Genomic DNA, 18,829 nt, shown 5'->3' with positions numbered 1-18,829 from the left:
AAGAACTGACCAATTAAAGGTCATTCTACAATACGTGTCGTAGTTGTAAGCCGTAAGAACTGACCAATTATAGCCGATTATTTTTGTAATAATCGACTGTGATTCGCCAATTCTTACGGTTTACAACTTACGACACGTATTGTAGAATGACCTTTATAGCCGATTATTTTTGTAAAGCCCTTTGCACAATGCCAGGCAACAGGCAATAAGAATAAAAATAGATCAATCACAATAGATTATTCGTGTAATAGTCGATTGTGATTGGTCTATTTTTATTCTTATTGCTTGTTGCCTGGCATTGTGCAAGGGGCCTGATAATCGACTGCCAATTCTTTTGCCAATTTTTACGGCTTACAACTTACAACTTACGACTATTGTAGACCAGGCCTTAAGGAAAGTAGAGTGAACAAGAACCGTGCACGCTTTGCTATTGGTCTATTCTTTTTAGATGCACTACTAAACTGGTGCAATAAGTTAAAGTGAAAAAAAATATAGTTGTCTTATTCTAACTTATTGCACTAGTTCCACAGTGCAGCTAAAAAGAACAATTTTCTCAGAGGGCGGCGACGAAATTCGGTGGAAAAAGCGTCCCAGTCCCCAGTAATCGGTCCGGTGGCCGCTCTCAGGTTTCTCTCTGCATATAATTTTGTTTATAACGCAGCTGGAGAATGGCGTATGGGTACACCTTACTACCTAAAGCCATATACCGAACGAACGAACGAACGATAATTTTATTTAGCGTAAAGCTAAAGCTAAGACTCCATGCATGCGGTGAACTGCGGCAAACGGTTGCGGTGACCAATCAGGAGGGAGGCGCAAGTCCGGTTGCGGCAAGCTCCGGCATGCGTCTGTCTCCTGATTGGTCACCGCAACCGTTTGCCGCAGCTCACCGCATGCATGGAGTCTTAGCTTAATAGGGTGCAATGAAGCGGTCCGATTATTACATCAGATTGTACCACCACTATCTTATTACACTGCGCGTAGCTCCGAATTAAATCGATCTACCATCGATTGCTTTCACCCGCACCTTGTACACTTTGTGCAGATAAATAGTTCCACTACGGAAAGGAATGAATCAACGCGATTGGTCGACCCAGCTTCCCGAGTATTCCGCTTGTGGCGCTGTTCGCAGTTGCTTCGTATTTAGTTATGGCGCCGATTACGAGTTGTGTAGTGTGCGAGAAACCGTCGCGCGTGATTTCTCGTAATTTTGACTCGTCGTAGCTGAGTCTCGTGCCTTAAATCGTTACCGGGAGTGCCGAAAGTAAATTTCGCGCGTATGTTATGGCGGAATGATGTTCCGTTGCGCAAAGTGAAGTGAGATGAATCATCGGAATACCGAGGAAAGTTCAGTGCACCAGCTGTGTAAAGGCAACTCGGTTTTCACATCACGGAACTTCATTTTCGACTCATCAGCCGAGTCTCGGTCGCGAATTATCGTTAAACATCGATCATGGCACAGCTTCCATTAAATATTCGCTGAAAATGTGCATTGTTCGTCGGGAAGGTCGAATAAAGTTTCGGGGATTTTTTCTGTCGGCCGACTTCTTGGAATATTTCAAACGGATGTTTTAGTTAGTCATTACTAGAAGTTTTCTGCGTGGTCTCGAAATATTTCTTTCCGAATTGCGAGCAGTGCGTTGCGTGAAAAATGAGAAGTCGAAGGGCAAGACGGGAAAGATTTAGCTTAGCGATAAGATCTGCCGCTGAGTCGCCTCGTACTTCCTCCGCGCCGCGTATACGCTCATCGGTGCGACAAAAACGGAAAGCGATTGATCATCTGTGCTTGTCTAAAGCCAGCGGCACACGGTGCTTGTTTTTGTGCTGGATTGCTTGCTGGATGAAAATACTACGTTCTGATTGGTGTATTTCCATCCATCTTCGGAAATGTACCAATCAGAACGCAGTATTTTCATCCAGCAAGCAATCCAGCACGAAAACAAGCACCGTGTGCCGCCGCTGGCTTTACTATTTCTTGTAAAGAGAGTAGATTGAGTAAGAACCATGCACGCTTTGTCGTTACCGTCAGGACGGATGTAGTGTGTACACATTTTCTCAGAGGGCGCAACAGAATTCGGTGGAAAAAGCGTCCCAGCGTAATCGGCTCGGTGGCCGCTCTCAGGTTTCTCTTTGCTTGCACTTTTGACATCTTTTACTATTTAATGCCCGTTTCACACCAGACACGACGAACGATATTCAATGAGAGTTCTTTTTGAAGAAAGACCGGTATGCAACGGATATGAGATATAAAGTATCGAAAATACAAGCAACGGAACGGACTTACATTTATTATATATGTATATATAAATACATTTAAATATTTCTTAAATAATTTATTCTTTTGTATATATCTATACGTGCTAATTATGTCAGATAATTTTTTAGTTAATTATTCAATTATTTGTAAAAATGATTAGGAAGTTTAAATAAAATATAATGCACGAATATACACTTATTTTTACTTGTGATAAATTTTATTTTGAGAAAAATATAAAATATAATATAATCGCGAAATATCTTTCCTGTTGTAACAAATAATTAAAAGTGTAAATAAGAACGTCAACTTATCATGAAATACAATAGATGGCGATATATTTGGCAAGGTCGTTTCTCATAGACAAATCGTTCATATCCAACTGTGATGACAGGCAGGTGAAAAGGTTGGAGAAGAATCAACTGTCAAACTTGATTTAATTCGTTCAATCAAACGAATTGTGTTGGTATATTTAATAGTATAATAACAAAATATATTCTATGTTATAATGCAACTCAATGGTGCCTGTTGTTAAAAGAAAACAGACATGGAGAAGACTACAGCGGACAAGTTGATCCCGAAATTAATCTCCGGGACATACGAAGAATTTTGTGAGAACATTATTGTATTTTTAGACACTGTGAGTATATTGTTGTTAAAACTTAGAAACTATTATGCTTTTATATAGATTATATTTATATTAAATATTCAATATTTATATCATATACTTTCATACATTGCTTTTCTTTCTTAATTTTGAATATAATTTGAATTATTAATATTTCAGTACAATAAAAAGACCAGTTTTGATGAATTAAATAGTAACTGTTTACGAGAGAAACTATGGAAGATGTTATTTCATCATTTAACAAATCAAATGTATATAGATCACCGACATCATTGCTTGGCTGCATTGAGAATACTCAGGTAATTTAATTATATGTAGAATTAATCGTGGTAATTATAAGAATTATAGCAGATTTTATATTTTTATATTTCTATGTATTTCAGTCGAGACAAAACTAATTTAGATGAATTAATTACTGATAATGCAGTAAAGATTATATTGTTAAATACAGGCCTGACAAAAATATACGATGAAGAACAAATTTCATATACAGTAGGTAAGTGATGGAAATAATTTCAATGTAAAACAGTATAAAATATCAATAAAATTTAAATGGCATTCTTGTTAAGAAAATTTTGTATAAAACTTATTAATTTAATTTTATTTATATAAATATTTCTCTCATTTTTTCTTGTTCTGATTGCAGTCATGATAGAATCATTAAAGTTGTTATGCAACTTATTATTCAATAGCGTAAAAATGCAACAATCGAAAGTACTAATATCCTCTTTGCCTTATCTGATGGATCGTGTTAGAAATTATACAAATGATACTCCATATGATGTCAAATTATTTGACATGAGAATATTGTTTCTTATCACTGCGTTAAATACTTCGACCAGAAACATAATTAAACATGACTTGTGTGGTGATGTATGTCTTATAAAAATAATAGAGGATTTTGTGACAAGAAATCAAGATAATAATGAAACAACTATTATTAAGGTAAAAGCATTTACAGTGCTAATATTCTCTATATAAAATTATTTTATATCACAATAAGTGATTCATAATTTATATTGTTATATTATATTACTCATGTAAAATCAACAATATGATTTAAGCTTTTTCATTATTTTAGACTGAAGAAATCACAGTAATTTGTGAAGTTTTAAAAGTTCTGTTTAATTTATACATACAATCGGACGATACTGGGATTGAGGATCAAGAGAAACATAAAAATTTGATGTTGATTTTATATAAATTATTAATTCTTAAATACTCGATGCAACAGGACGATCTTGAGAGGTGAGATATATGTGTAAAGATGTAGAGGAAATACATATGAGGAATTCTTGGGAAAAATGTTACATTTATTCTTGTGTTGCAGCAATGTCATCAACTTGTTAACTGTAATATTGTATAGTTGTTACACACCAATTATACAACCCGTCAAATACAACGACCGTAAGAGTGTGTATCAAGGTATGGACATGAGTGCAATATGCGTTTTACTTAGATTTTTGGATCAAAGATTGGATTGTAAAACGCATTTGATCGAGAACATCTCTCCGGTAGTTACCGCTCTAATTAGACTCGTTAAATCAGAGAGAATAATTCGCAAATACGTGAGATTGCAGGTAAGGCAAGATTTTTAATTTTATAATCCATTTGTAAAACGTAAACTTTTTAATTGTATATATATGCATGCGTACAAATACACAAAATGTTTCAGATTCTACCTCCGTTGAAGGACGTGATGAATCGGCCCGAAGAAGGGACAACATTGAGAGCCAAATTATGCAAGTTATTAACGTCGCCTCTCATAGAGCTACGTGATCTCGTTGCAGAGCTATTATTTATCCTTTGTAAAGAAAATGGTAATTTATCTATCTGCCCCTTGTGTCATAACTTATGTTACAAAAGAAACATTCATATTTACTCATTATTGGATTATTTTGGCGCTCATAATATAGCATGATTTTATCTGGAGCGAGTAACAGCATTGTTAAGATCGTGTCGTTGTTATTTACAGTTAATCGCATGGTAAAGTATACGGGATACGGAAATGCGGCTGGAATGTTCGCCAAGAAAGGATTGTTGGGACGCAACCAGGCGGAAACGGCGTATTCTTCCGAATCAGAAGACAGTGAAACGGAAGAATACCTCAAGTACAAAGAGCAGTGAGTGATCTCGAATTCATAATAATATCCAGAAACAGGAAAACAAACTGTTTTCTTACATTGCTCCATAGAGTTTTTTGCAACATTTGTGTTAATTAGAAATATTTGGCGATTAAATTGTGTATATTCATTGTTCACAGAATAAATCCAGTAACAGGGTGTTTCGAGCATCCCAAGCCAAATCCGCTTGAAGGAATGACGGAAGAACAAAAAGAATTTGAAGCTTTACAGCTAGTAGATCTTGTTGATAAGCTGACAAGGTGAGCTGTGTGTGTGTGTGTGTGTATGTATGTATATATATATATATAGAAATTATTTTTTATCAATATGGCTTATATGCCATGTTAATGAAAAATAGTTATGCTAATTTTAGATATGTTAATTTTAAGAGCCATCGTTTTTCCGCGTAACTGTAGTAATTGTAGCCTGCGCGTGCATACATGTTTATTTAAATGAATAAATCATATATACACAATGAAATACATTCGAACGATTTATCGGCTAGAGAGGGAGTCGTACGTCCTTGCCGCATCGGAGAAGACGGGAAGCCGAAACCCATAGAACACGTCCTTGAGTTGCAGAGTGAATTACCGAAACAACAATACAGTCGAAAAGACTCGGACTCTGAATAAATATATTATACACATGTTTAAAGTATACGAGAAAGAAATTTGTGTGTAAAGATGTAACTATATTACAAATATAGACATTTCAATTGAATCGATTTCTCTCTTATCTCTCTTTTTTATTGCACCTGTATTAAATCGTAAATCGGGCAAGCAATGCTAACTAAGAGACCAAGGTGTAGTCAATAACAGAAAGAATGCAACATTCGGTCGATTACTTTATTGAAAAAGAACAAAGAACAACATTACAAATTAAACAATTGGCAGGAAATAAAAAATATAACAGTTTCCAAAATCACATGAAATATTTAAACATTATAATTTTGGTAAATTGTGTTATATGTGCTTTGTGAGCATCACAATATATTTATTATTGCATTGCAGCTATGCGCAGACAAGAATGTATACTTCTACACGTTTTCAAATAACTGCATAGTGATATCATTTGAGAATATCTTAGTATAGGATAGTACCATATGAATTGACAGGTAATGGCAAAATTGAGTTGATATGATGAAGCAATGTACGATCAACAGAGAACATTTACTTTAAGGCTAAATCTTTTGTCCATCCTATAATAAAATATTTTCAATATAATACATTTGACAAATATATAAGTATAGCAAATGTTCCATATCTTTATAATTATGTAATACATTATGTAGATTAAAATATTTTTTTTTCTTTTTTGTAAAAGTGTATATAGATGTGTATACGTATATAATACCATAAATTTGAATATTTCATATAAAAATGAAACTAAAATTTTCTTTTATAGGTACAAGGTAGAAAAAAGCTGATTCGCGGTAAACAGAGAGAAAAAAAATAAAGAAAAGAGTTAGATCTGTGTTATATAGGTATCTTGGGGACTAGCCTTGACAAACTTTGGAAGATTAAAAATCGTAAGACTCGTAAACTTAAGAGATAGATACAGTGAAATACTTGAGAAATTCAAGTAGTCCGATGACGTGTGTTTAATATAAAGGCTGAGTAGAGTTTCCGGGGGACTTGAGGATGAGAACTGATTTGCGTACACAGTCAATCTGGACGTGTGAACTCTAAATAATATGTTTACATTACAAGATGACCATGCTCCTTGGCATCCCATTAGCATATAAAAAATATATATCGGTATACACGCTTTCCATATTGCATTACAATTTACCTTTTCATCAGTTGTACTATTCTTATACAGTTTACATTTTGAAGTATAAGTGATGTCGGAACATTTAAAACTTTTCCCTTTCCTTCGTTCTGTCTTCTTTTCCTTCTTTTTTTTCTTTTCAGAGATAATCGTTCTATGTAAAATACCAATGGAGGTTTCAGGAAAACATGGTTTACACACAGTAATCCGCAGTATCGATTTAAAACAGCTATAATATCGACAAGACGAATCGTCGTAAATAACACAAGCCGAATCGTTAAGAAGTACCGTTCCAGATACTCGGTGGTGGTGTATGCGTATAGTAGTTTAATTAGATAGATTCGAGAAAGTGATGCTATAAACTAATTTTGCATAGAGAAACGTGACAATAGTTCGGGCTCGATTCTGCTGGAGCAATCGCTCGACGTACAAACGGAAGCTTATTTCTCGCTTAACGATTAAAAAGCTCGCAGTGTGACTTCTCATTCTCATTCTCATGCTCATGCTCTCTCTCTCTCTCTCTCTCTCTCTCTCTCTCTCTCTCTCTCTCTCTCTCTCTCTCTCTCCCTCTCTCTCTCTCTCTCTCTCTATTTCTTGCTATAATAAGCCTCATGAACGATAACGCAGCCTATGACAATGTCACTCTCAGCGCAAACGATTTCTCTCAGTCAGTCTCGCGATCGCTACTTAAAAGTAAGTGTGGAAACACGGAGATCACCGAACTTCAACGGTACGCTATGATGCAAGTTGATACTGTTTCAGCATACCGATGGAATGCAACTGTATGTGTAATGTGTTTTAGTGGTCAATTTGATATGTAAACAAAGTACCTCCAAAAAGGAACATGTGTTTTAATATCAAAATAATATTACACGTGTATAGGGCAATGGCAAAAGCTTTTCTTTACCCTCTCTCTCTCTCTCTCTTACACATATTACATACATGCGCTCTCCCTCTCTCTCTCTCTCTCTCTCCTCTCTCTCGTTCGTTCGTTCGCTCGCTCTCAGCCTGTTAAGTATTACATCGAGTAACTAATGCGAATAAATAAAGCTAGTGCTGTTTGAGGAATGAAACCAAGTAACAGTATATACGCGATTACACGCCTCTCATTACTTATCGCCTAAAGATAGAATACATTAAATATTTGTACTTTAACTGACTAAGCAAGGATTTAACTGTAATATTTTTTTGTTTTCTTACTCTAAGAGCTTCGATACCCACACACGACGCAAACTCAAAACACGAATAAGATAAACTTATGAGAAATAAAAAATAAATCATAAGCAATACGTGTTGTGTATAAAATACTCTGATTAGTCTGTCCTTTTTCTTTTTTTTTTCCTTCTTCTTTTGGCACTAAGGAATTTAAATTTTTATATCTCATAAAAGTGAAAGATAAAATGATCTATTTGGAATGCAGTTAAATCGTAAATAGAATCAACAACAATACTCGTTACATCTAATTCACTATATACGAATAAATCGCCTTCTCATTTTGAATGAGACAGCACGACGAGCTATGTATACAATTTGTTGTCACCTCACGTCAGACTGAGTATTTGAAACAAAGAGAAAAAGAACGAAAAATAAAAGATAAACATTGAAGAAAAAAAAAGAAAAACAACTAAAATGCAATGAATGGTATAATAAAAACACCGTTCGATAACGCTTCTTTATCTTTTTAAGTAAGATATACAACTGATAAGAAATTATAAAACCAATGAAACAAAAAAATATATAAATAATAATATAAATACGGCTTATGGAAGCAACTTTATTCCGTCCAATTGCGCAAATAAAAACGTAATAGATCAAAATAGCAGGCCTTAATACCGTGCCTTCAACAACGCCTGCCGAAGGAACGATACTTTAACGTATCCGAGTAGTACGCTGAGATAGTATCGGAAACAGCCAATGGAACACATAATGCTCGCGTAAAGAATTAAAATTAATGATACATATATATATATATAATAAGACAATGTATAAGAGCGAGTAAGGAATAAAAATATCGTTACAAAAATAACGCGGAACTCTTATACACGGTGAACCATCGCGATTTTTTTTCTCTTTTGATCGTAGATTTTTCTCTTGTTTTCGTATAAATATAAATTATGCTGAAAGAAAAAATATGAGGGAGAAAAAACAGAAAAAAAAAAAGAAGAGAAGATTGCGGACTCTCTAATGTATAAGCCATGTCTAATATATATAAAACGATATAGAGCTGTTAATTTAGGGTACTCCTGGAGAAGTAACTCCTTCGTTACGCATTTCCTCGTTTATAACCAGCTATATAGTGTTAATTGGCCATGCCCTAATCAATATAGCAAAGTCATACTCTTCTTTAGGATTCTAGGAAGACTATGATTAACCGTAGGCTAGAATTCAGTTTATGTCGTGTCATGTTAGTCCTCTATCTTTCACATAATTGTAGATGTCTCCGTTAATGCTTATAAATCTTGCGGTTAATTCTTATTATATATAATACGACGCGAAAGGTTTTTTCTCTTTCTCGAAATCAGGAACATATTCGCGTGATATATGTAGCAACAATTTGTCATCGTCGGAGATACACGACATACGACGTACAATTCACAAATATCGTGTGTCTTACACAATTCGGATCATGTGTGAAATTGGAGTAGAACAGTTCCAGGTGCTCATAAATATATCTTCCTCATATGTTTGTCAAGTATCGTAAAACAGCTTGTAAAACGGCACGTTGAGAGCAATTTTTTGAAAAATCGAAGAAAACAAGTATGCACATACTACAACGCTGATTTATAAATAAAACAAGCGACAACTACAATTATCAAAGTAAACAGTACTCATAATTGAAATTCCACAGTAAACACAGCATCAAAAATTCGGACACAATAATAATTTCGTTTGTAACATGTAAAGTCAAGCAGTACCATTTGTAATGATGTCGAGAAATTAATGGCACCTAAAAGGCCTTGGAAGTTTTGTAGCAATAAAAACAGTACTGCTAAAGTAATACACACAGAACCTATCGCATATTCAAAATATGATCTTCGATTACGCTGCCAGTTGTAAAACTGTTTAGTATGGATTATGAGAGCTTTTAATATTAGTTTAACAATGTAAGCAAAGTTTATCTAGTACGTACAGAGTGACTATATAATTCTATACATATTAGGATAATAAGACTTTTGAGATTGTAAAAATCATCAAAAAATCTATCACAATTACCATTTACGTAACAAGTAATTCTCGTTCTTTTTTTCCTTTTAATATTATTGTTGTAATTTAAACATCAAGGCAAATAAGGGGTGAATTTCAACAGTGGCCTAAATTAGCCAAGTAGTCTTTCACAGATAAAAATATGTAAATAGAGTAAATCTATACTAAAATATTCAAGTATATATAAGGTGAGCGTAATATAATAATTTTGTGAGGTAAAAGACCCTCTCGTTAATGGTCATCCATTTCGTTACACTATGAGTTTTTTAATGACTGGCAAAAATTTTGCAACATGTTCTCTTTATTTTGAATATCCTCTTTTCTTTTTCATATGTAACGTATCATCAGAGACTATTGATGGCTCTGCATTAGGTGTTATTGTGCATAAATACACCATTCAGACGGCACCAATGGTATCTCTCATTGATACTTCTAATTATATTTACCTAGCAACAACATCAGAGACTCTTTAAGGACACAACTTATCCTGACGATACTATTATCACAGGCATTATTTATATAACTCTGCTAACCATGACTATTAAATATTTCAAGATTAGTTTTTCTCTCTTTTCTTTTTTTCTTCTTTATATATAAAATTAAAACTTCTAACATTATATATATACGAGATGAGTACGACTGATTAGCTTAGGTGTATGTACGTAGGCTTCGTGCAATTTTTACTACAAATTCTGATGTTATGCGCGAATTTTAAAATAGCCTCCTATTACTGCTCTTCCTTTTCTATATTCGTCGTTCCTCTAATTTCACGTTTGTTCCACACGAATAATAAAATCAGACAATTTTCTGTTTGCAAAACAAACCCGATAAAAGCTAGTCAAGTATAAATATAAATATATATATATATATATATGTATATATATGTATATTTATGTATATATGGATGTGCTACCTAGCATTTGGTATGGCAAGATAGTATTCGTAATTAAACATTATTGTAGATAATATAAGGTAACACAGTGTAGCAATCTGCCAAATATCTGATGTACATTGTTGTATACACATTGCATTTTAGTTCAATCAAATCTTAAGGCTGATCATGTAAACAACCCTAAAAAATATGTGTATTTCTATATATGTATGTGTCTTATGTGGTTTTCCTCCTTTCTCTCATAGATCGTATTAATATGTACATAAATAGAGGTTGTTTAGCAAACTGTACGTTATCTTCCCTCTCTTTACATAGATAAAGTATCGTCCCTATATGATACCAGTGGCGTATGTTCTTACGAATCTTATATAATACATTACGCAGAATCGTTACCCTTGCATCTACAAAATGCGGGGGCAGCGATTCCTGTAATTTTATAACAAATACATTTACATGGTATGGATACATTATTCGCTAGCACCACGAACCAATAATTCACACACGTATATATATTATATTCATATAGTGGACCATAATAATAAAGCATCCTGAGTAAATATTGTAACCATTATGTGTCTCGTCTAATTTTAACAATGCACAAATGGGATCTACTCGATTTTATTTTTCGTTAAGTGTAAATAATTATTTCACTTTTTATGCTCACAAAGTATCCTCTCTGTGTATGACATCTTTCTTATAAGATATTAAATGTTTGATTTTCAACATACCATAATCTATTCCTTGCACATTAACGTTGCTTTTATATTAATGTTCTCAACTATCATTTTCAAACGCGCAGAAAGAAATCAGGAACATAGCTCTCTCGTTAAGCTTCGTGCCTGCTGCAATGAGGAGTATCGTTTCGTTCTCTTCTTTAGAAATACGATATGATAAGAGCAGGAGTACTACCAACTACCTCGCAGCATGCAACGTTTTTTTTTTGTCATTTTTCTGTTAAGCGAAAAATTTTGATCCTCACGTCATGAAAGTTATCCTGCTGAGCTTATTAGTTACTTATAGAATTCTTAAAAGAAAAATTTTGAACATAATATATGTGCACTCTTGTGTATATCCTGAAGCATCGGTTAAGACTAAGAGACCGATATTGTTCTCAAATGTAATTAAAATCAAGACGAGAACGTCTTATTTCCCGAGCACAAATCGAAATTATCGGCATATAAAAGGTGCTCGCTGGAGACTAGAATAATTTGATTTACATACTTAAAATACTGATGTGTCAAAAATGATGTACAACAACCAATTTTGACGGAAGGCCATATGTAGATTGCTTTCTCTACTACAAGCGACCCGACTGGCTTCGGTCGATATAGCTTACTGCTTCTTTAACTGGTTCCACTTAGTTAATTTAATTTACTTTGGCAGTTTACCAAAATGCAAGTTGCTAAGTTACTATTATACTGTTTGGTCGGAGACGTACATTACCTTTTTGCTTTTTTTTCAACATTGTTACTTTCATAAAACAGGGACGCATTATACTTTTATAACTATTAAAGCTGCATGCTGCACTTGTTTCTATTGCTTCAATAGGCCCAAAATTCGAACATAATTCCTTGGGCATGCCTTTCCCATCTTTCGTTGAGAGCGGTTTCCGAGGGTTTCCACTTGTAGGAAAGAAGTTATACTTATCCGTCTGATTCCACTTCATAATATATAAAGTGTGTTCAATACGAGGACATGGTGGTTGTTTTTTGCCAGTGTCACTATATATCCTTCCGAAGTTATTTTTAAGCCACAACATCGAGATACCTATTACATTGTAATACCACGATATAATACCAGAATAAATAAGCTGTTGCTAACACGATGGAGGAAATCTTTTTGCTACAGAGATATTAATACGAATTCTAATGTTAATGAGGATGAAATATACATACGAAAGTATATCAAGAAATTTCATATATGCAAGATTGCTCAGTACAATATTAAATTATTACTGGCAATCGGATCTCTTAATTAAGTGTAAAAAAAATTTTAGTGATCGTGCAGTGTGATAAAAAATGTAGAGCATCTTACCTTCACATATGGACATTCAAATTCCGAAATTAAAGACCCGTCTCTGGAAAAGACAGCTACATGGAAACGGTTGCCATGAGAATCTCCAATTAATACATCTCCCGCATCGCTAATATCGATCCCATTTGGGAAGTTGGTTAAATTTTCACAGCCAATGCGACGCAGGAATTTGCCGTCTTCGTTAAATACCACAACACAATGTCCTTTGAAGTCGCAAACAAAATATTCCTTGCCTAGAAATATGCATAAAGTTCATTCACGAGAGATCGCAATATCAATAAGATCATAATAATTGTCGTATGTATTATCGCAATACATCGTTACAAGCAAAGTATAATTTTTCCCAAACTATGTTATGCTAGCAGTGATAATATCAACAGCAGGAAAAAAAGAAAATAAATGCTCACCACTGATAGCGATATCACTTGGTTCTCTCATGTAGTCACTACAATCAAACCACCTTAAGAGGTCTCCGGTATCACTGATTACGAACACAGTTGGAGACACACTGTCAACAGCCACAATGTGCCCTTGACTGGTAACAGCTAGGCCAGCTACGATATCGATGTAACGAATAGCGATCTTCTTTATAAAGTGACCACTCTTCGTAAATATTTGCATTCGGGATCGTTCGTTTCCCCGATCGCACACAACAAATTTGCCATTATTCTTCATAACGGCCACTTTCCTGGGATACCATAATTGTCCTTCTTCTTTGCCAGGAACACCGAATTGAAACTTGAACGTACCAGTCTTATCAAAAATCTGGAATCAGTACATAATATTTGTACATAATATATTGTATAACATCTCTGTAATTTCATTTATAATGAAATATTATTGAGCTTATTAATTATGTATCTCATTATGAAGTCCTTACCTGAATTCTATGATTATTCGTATCTGCGACAATAATGTCCTCATCTGTTCCCAGACAAAATCCATGCGGCGAATTAAACTGCCCTTTACTAGGTCCTAATTGTCCAAACTTGCTGCGGATATGCATTGGCGTCAATTTTGCATTGTTTGAACGCGGGTGAGCATAATTCGCCGTCCCTGATCCCGTTACATTGGCAACAGTATTCCCTACTACTACAGGCATGTTATGCATGGAATCACCTATTAAATCGTCTAAAAATAAAATATCGATATAAACTATGGTAAGCCAATGCAATCATTACAATGATAAAATTTTCTTCTTAACATCTTTCAAATAATATAATTAAACAAAATATGTTGTGTGTTATTTATAAAATAAGCAGAATGATTTTTTTTCAACACTAAATTATTAAATATTAACAATCACGGACGATTATATTCTTATTAATTTTTAACATTTAACTTCTTTATCAATTATTTGCGTTATTTAATTAGATCTACCAAAATGATCACAATAACCTGTTTACAATTTCTTATAAAAATTACTCTAATTTTTACATAATTTATATTTTTTAATGAACGTTAAATGTATAGCTAAAGGAAATACATAATACATATTTTTACTTGTATATCTTTTTTTTTTTTCAAAATCTGTATCATTTTGACTAACTTCGTTAACTGTTTCGCATTAACACCAATTGTATTCTAGTATTAATTCAAATTTGTAAAAAACGCAACATATCATTTGTGAGTATAATACATGTGTTTTTACAATACTCGTAACTAATAGAGTACTCGATATATATTTGGATTAAGATGGTCTTACCAGTACCCTGTGAAAGTATTGGCGAAGTGGAAGAGGACATTGACTGGAATCCTCCATTTAATAAACTATTGGCAGCCAGAGGACCCACCATGGGGGTGTCCACAATGGCTGGTGAAGGTCCACGTCCCAATACTAATCCACCACCACCATTAATTGTAGCATTTACCAGATCTAGGTTAAAAATAAATCAATCGTGCACGTTACACTTATTTCTATTAAGTAAATGAAAATTTTTCTTATTTTATAATTCGTAATTTATAGTTCTACTATTTCGTTCAATTATCCTTTCCTTCAATTATCAAAGTGTAAAGTTTTATTCGGATCGCGAAGAAATACATAATTATTATGTTGAATCTTATTATTTGTCGTCGTACATCATGCGAATCGTTTTATCTCAGATTGTTTTGTTTTTCTTTATAAGATAAAATGGAGGGCACTGTGTGAGGTTAAAGTTCTTTTTACAAAACTAACGGGCCAATGGACCTTCCTTTCAGTGGAAAAATTTGAAAACAATTGACGTATAGACGAATATGGTATCAGAGAAAGAAGAAATATGATTAGTAAGGAAAAATATAAAATATTAATAGACGATCATGGTAAGTACAGATGCAAATTATTTTGCAACTTCATTTTTGACAGCACAGTTTGTTGACAATTTCTTACCTTGATTACCAAGAGTATTTCCTAATTTTGCAAGAGCCTGTAAATTGTTAATGGCGTGGCTCGTTGAACTTAGGTCCCCGGCAAACAGATCTGCCAATGTAAAGGACGGAGTTGGACTAGGGTTCGAGCTAGGTCCTACGACACCAGTGTCACCCACCATGTCCACTTTTTCCGCTAAACTGGCCAGTTGCTGTAGATTATATTCCTGTATGCTAGTCAGTCCGTGGATAGGACCTGGTGGAAGAGGTACAGGTGGTGGAGGAGGTGGGATATTTTGAGGACTCGTGGTTGGCGGAATAACGAACGAGGGTTCACCTTCGAACGAGGATTGCATTGACGCGGGAAGCGAGATAGGAGAGCTTGTGCTAAGAGAGCTTGCACAACCGATCGAGGTATGGATCATTTGCTGATTTGTAGAGACTCCTGACACAGTTGAGATCGGCTCGGGAAGAGTCTTGACGGAGGTCGAAGTATCTTCAGTGCGAAATTTTCCAAACACCTCCTACAATTTTTTTGTAAACTCATTATAACATTATATTATTTAACAAAATAAAACAAAATAAAAAGAGAAGGAAAATGTATTACATTTAATTGAGTGTATATTTACCTTAACAGTTTTTTCAAAATGATTATAATCAGTTTGAAACTCGATAGAGTACGTTACACTATGTTTTGGAGTGTTTTTTATTAGGTTCATCAATTGTGTTCCTACGACGCGACGAAGGGCTAGAATTTCTACTGCGTCGCCGTGCTCGAGGAGTCTTGACGTAAAACGACAAGCGTCCTCTATTTTTTCTACAGTCTTTTCAACACTGCAATACATTTCAATACAGTAAGAACTTGTTCTCTGTGAAAACTATAATATGCAAGATACAATAACAATACAATGATACAGATGAATGAAGGTGCAAGTGATTAAAAGTAATTATATCTCCTATTTTATTTTGGCATTTTGTTTTTCTATTTATAATGCATATCTTCATTCACTTGTTTCATTGATTATTTTAAATATGCATACTTGTGAAAAGTATCCATTATCTCAAGTTCTCTGGTTTCATGAAGCTTTCCAAGCTCTTCCAATGCATTAGCTTTACATTTTTCCAGTATGGCCTTGTAACTTTGAAAAGTTTCCATAATTAGATCTTTTGCTTGGTCATGTTGCACTTGCAGCTCGTTAAGTGCAGTATCTAATTGCGTCGAAATCTGATCGCATTCAGTAATTTTCGCTTTACTTTCAGTCATTAGATTAAATAATTCTTCTTTCTGTCGTGGTTCTGCATCTGTTAATCGTTCGTACTGATGCTCTGGAGCTTTATGTTCCACAAGTAGACATTCATTGCAAATAGGTTCCTGATTATACATAAGATATACATATTTGAGTTCTATTTAAAGCTTTAGAGCTCTATTTATTTTTTATTTTAATAATGATAGTTAAATATTGCAATAAAATATCTTTTATAAAGTAGTATATTTTATGTCAGAAAAGTTTAAGAAACTACACACATACACACACATACAAAATATAATATAGTTTTCATTATAAAATATTTCTTAGAAAATGTTATTTCTTCTATAGAATCACCTTTCTAAATTTTTATGCGAAAGTTTTTATAACCAAAAATATGTAACAATCAACTGGTATGTATCATGAATATGAAATTATAAATGAATATTAAATATAAGTTAATTAAATATAAGTTGCAAAATATCTTCCTGAAATTTCAATCTTTTTAACAAATAAGTACCAACTTACTTGACATGTATGACAGTAGAACTTCATATTCTCAGCAGGATGACACTCACAAAATATCGGCTTGTGTATCGGAATAGCTTCCTTGGATTGCTTCAAGTCCTCAAAAGCTACAACTTTGTGACTCTCAAAGCAGCGCATAAACTGGTGTGCCGTGTTGCAGTTTGGACATAGGAAATTGGCGCAATCAGAGCAGCGCGCCACGGCACTCTCTTTGGCCTTGCACGAGGTACATAGTACAGCCATATTCTCAATAGCAGACATATCCAGTATATTGGTGAGAACGTAGTCGCACGTGAGCGACGCAGCACCCTTAGAACTAACGGAAGTCTCTTGCTGGCATATAGGACAGCTGATGACCGAGACCACCTTGGAGTCTCCGGCTTCATCCATTAGCAGTTTATCTAAACAAACTTCGCAGAACACGTGGAGACAAGACAGCACACGGGGCGAGCACAGTTTGCTTCTGCACAAAGTGCAACCTTGCTCGTTGTTCTCGCCGTTGCCGCATGTTATCTCCTCCAGAGCGTCGCCCGGATTGCCACTGCTGTTATTATAACCGCCTCCGATAGCGTTCACGGAGTTGCGATTGTCATTGCCATATATATCACTACCGTCGATCTCCTCGGTGCCGTTGCCGATACCGCCGCTTGTCGTGCCAACCGACGGTACCGAGGCTGCTCCGGATGGAACAGCCACCGTGGACGATGCCATCGCGCGATGTCGTTCGCGCGCGATCCAGCAGAAAAGGGAGCCTCGAATGGGACGTCGATGACCTCGACGTTTTCTGGCCGTATACTGACTAATGAATCGCTCACGAATTCGATTTGTGTCAGGAAATTACTCGCTACTTCTCTCCTCTTTTTTCTTTTTTTACTCGCCTCCGTACCGTCTTTGCTCGTTTCTGCGCCGTTACCGTCACCGCCGCCGCCGCCGTCGTTGTCGTCGTCGTCGTCGTCGGACCGAGAGAACGGATGACGGGGGAATGACGATTCCTCGGAGAAATTTCACGAGGCGCTCGTACTCCGAAACATTGCACTGTCGCGCTCTCGCTCGCTCGCTTGCTCGCACGAAGAAACAAAACACGAGGTGATCGCGAGGAAGGCGAGGAAGTCGCGCGTACACGACGAAACGAGCTTGGTAACGCAAAAGCACACGCCAAAAGGAGAGGGCCCGGGGAGGGGGAGAGAGAAAGAGAGACAGATGGAGAGAATAGGGGGAGAGGGAAAGAGGAAGAAAGACAGAGACAGAGTGTGAGCGCGCGCTTGAAAAAATCGAATCGTCCGTGCAGAGTCTGGTTCGCGAGACTATGCGCGTGTCGCGCAGCTAACGGTCTACAATGTGTAGATATACGTTACGCAGTCAGCTTCGTTCTTCACGACTCGGGAGTTACGTAGCTAGCACGACCAGTCATGCACCTACGTGCATTTATTTACAGTTGTCCTCTCGAGACGTTGTGGATCACTCACTACTGTTGTCGCCGCTGCCGTCGTCGTTATCCTCACCACCACCACTGTCGTCGTCGTCGTCGTCGTCGTCGACGTCGTTGTCGTCGTCGTTGTCGTCGACGTCGTCGTCGTCGTCGTCGTTGTCGCACACTATAACTTGCCAATCGTTGATTCGCTACAGCTCGACGTTATAGCTCGAATAATGCGAGTACTTTCAGCATTATCAGTTTCGCGGTGCGCGCGCGAGATCACTTCGCGATTACACGCGACGACGGCTAAAAGCTCTTCTGTCTTGCGATCGACGCTTCGGCCGCGAGTATTTCGCACTTTCTCATACGTGGAACGAAGCGAATAAAGC

At 35.7% G+C, this 18,829-nt stretch overlaps 2 protein-coding genes across 5 annotated transcripts; one reads left to right on the top strand and one right to left on the bottom strand.

Moving 5' to 3' along the window:
* The first annotated feature begins 2,166 nt into the window (after window positions 1-2,166).
* On the top strand, window positions 2,167-5,729 carry ric8a (ric8 guanine nucleotide exchange factor A). 4 transcript variants are annotated; one of them, XM_025303499.1, is made up of 12 exons: window positions 2,167-2,226; window positions 2,584-2,716; window positions 2,793-2,894; window positions 3,042-3,181; window positions 3,266-3,378; window positions 3,529-3,827; window positions 3,964-4,130; window positions 4,213-4,462; window positions 4,558-4,702; window positions 4,858-5,005; window positions 5,146-5,265; window positions 5,511-5,729. In XM_025303499.1, the coding sequence occupies exons 3-12, from the start codon at window positions 2,802-2,804 to the stop codon at window positions 5,635-5,637; spliced, it is 1,602 nt and encodes a 533-aa protein (XP_025159284.1). In that variant the 5' UTR covers window positions 2,167-2,226; window positions 2,584-2,716; window positions 2,793-2,801; the 3' UTR covers window positions 5,638-5,729. The 4 variants fall into 4 exon arrangements, with proteins under 4 accessions (XP_025159284.1, XP_025159283.1, XP_011137861.1 ...); XM_011139559.3 differs by having other exon boundaries at window positions 2,199-2,297; XM_025303500.1 differs by having other exon boundaries at window positions 2,199-2,297; window positions 2,584-2,720.
* A 2,229-nt stretch (window positions 5,730-7,958) lies between these two features.
* On the bottom strand, window positions 7,959-18,679 carry LOC105182253 (B-box type zinc finger protein ncl-1). Its single transcript, XM_011139560.3, has 9 exons — window positions 17,027-18,679; window positions 16,292-16,623; window positions 15,881-16,085; window positions 15,274-15,775; window positions 14,611-14,781; window positions 13,786-14,036; window positions 13,313-13,670; window positions 12,906-13,138; window positions 7,959-12,638 (listed from the first exon to the last, which is right to left on the bottom strand). The coding sequence occupies exons 1-9, from the start codon at window positions 17,735-17,737 to the stop codon at window positions 12,534-12,536; spliced, it is 2,868 nt and encodes a 955-aa protein (XP_011137862.1). The 5' UTR covers window positions 17,738-18,679; the 3' UTR covers window positions 7,959-12,533.
* Between the last annotated feature and the right edge of the window lie 150 nt (window positions 18,680-18,829).

This window comes from Harpegnathos saltator, unplaced genomic scaffold, assembly GCF_003227715.2.
Source record: "Harpegnathos saltator strain DR-91 unplaced genomic scaffold, Hsal_v8.6 scaffold555, whole genome shotgun sequence".
Taxonomy (NCBI): Eukaryota; Metazoa; Arthropoda; class Insecta; order Hymenoptera; family Formicidae; genus Harpegnathos; species Harpegnathos saltator.
Note: the sequence above shows the minus strand (reverse complement) of the source record. Positions and strands in the feature narration are given on the sequence as shown.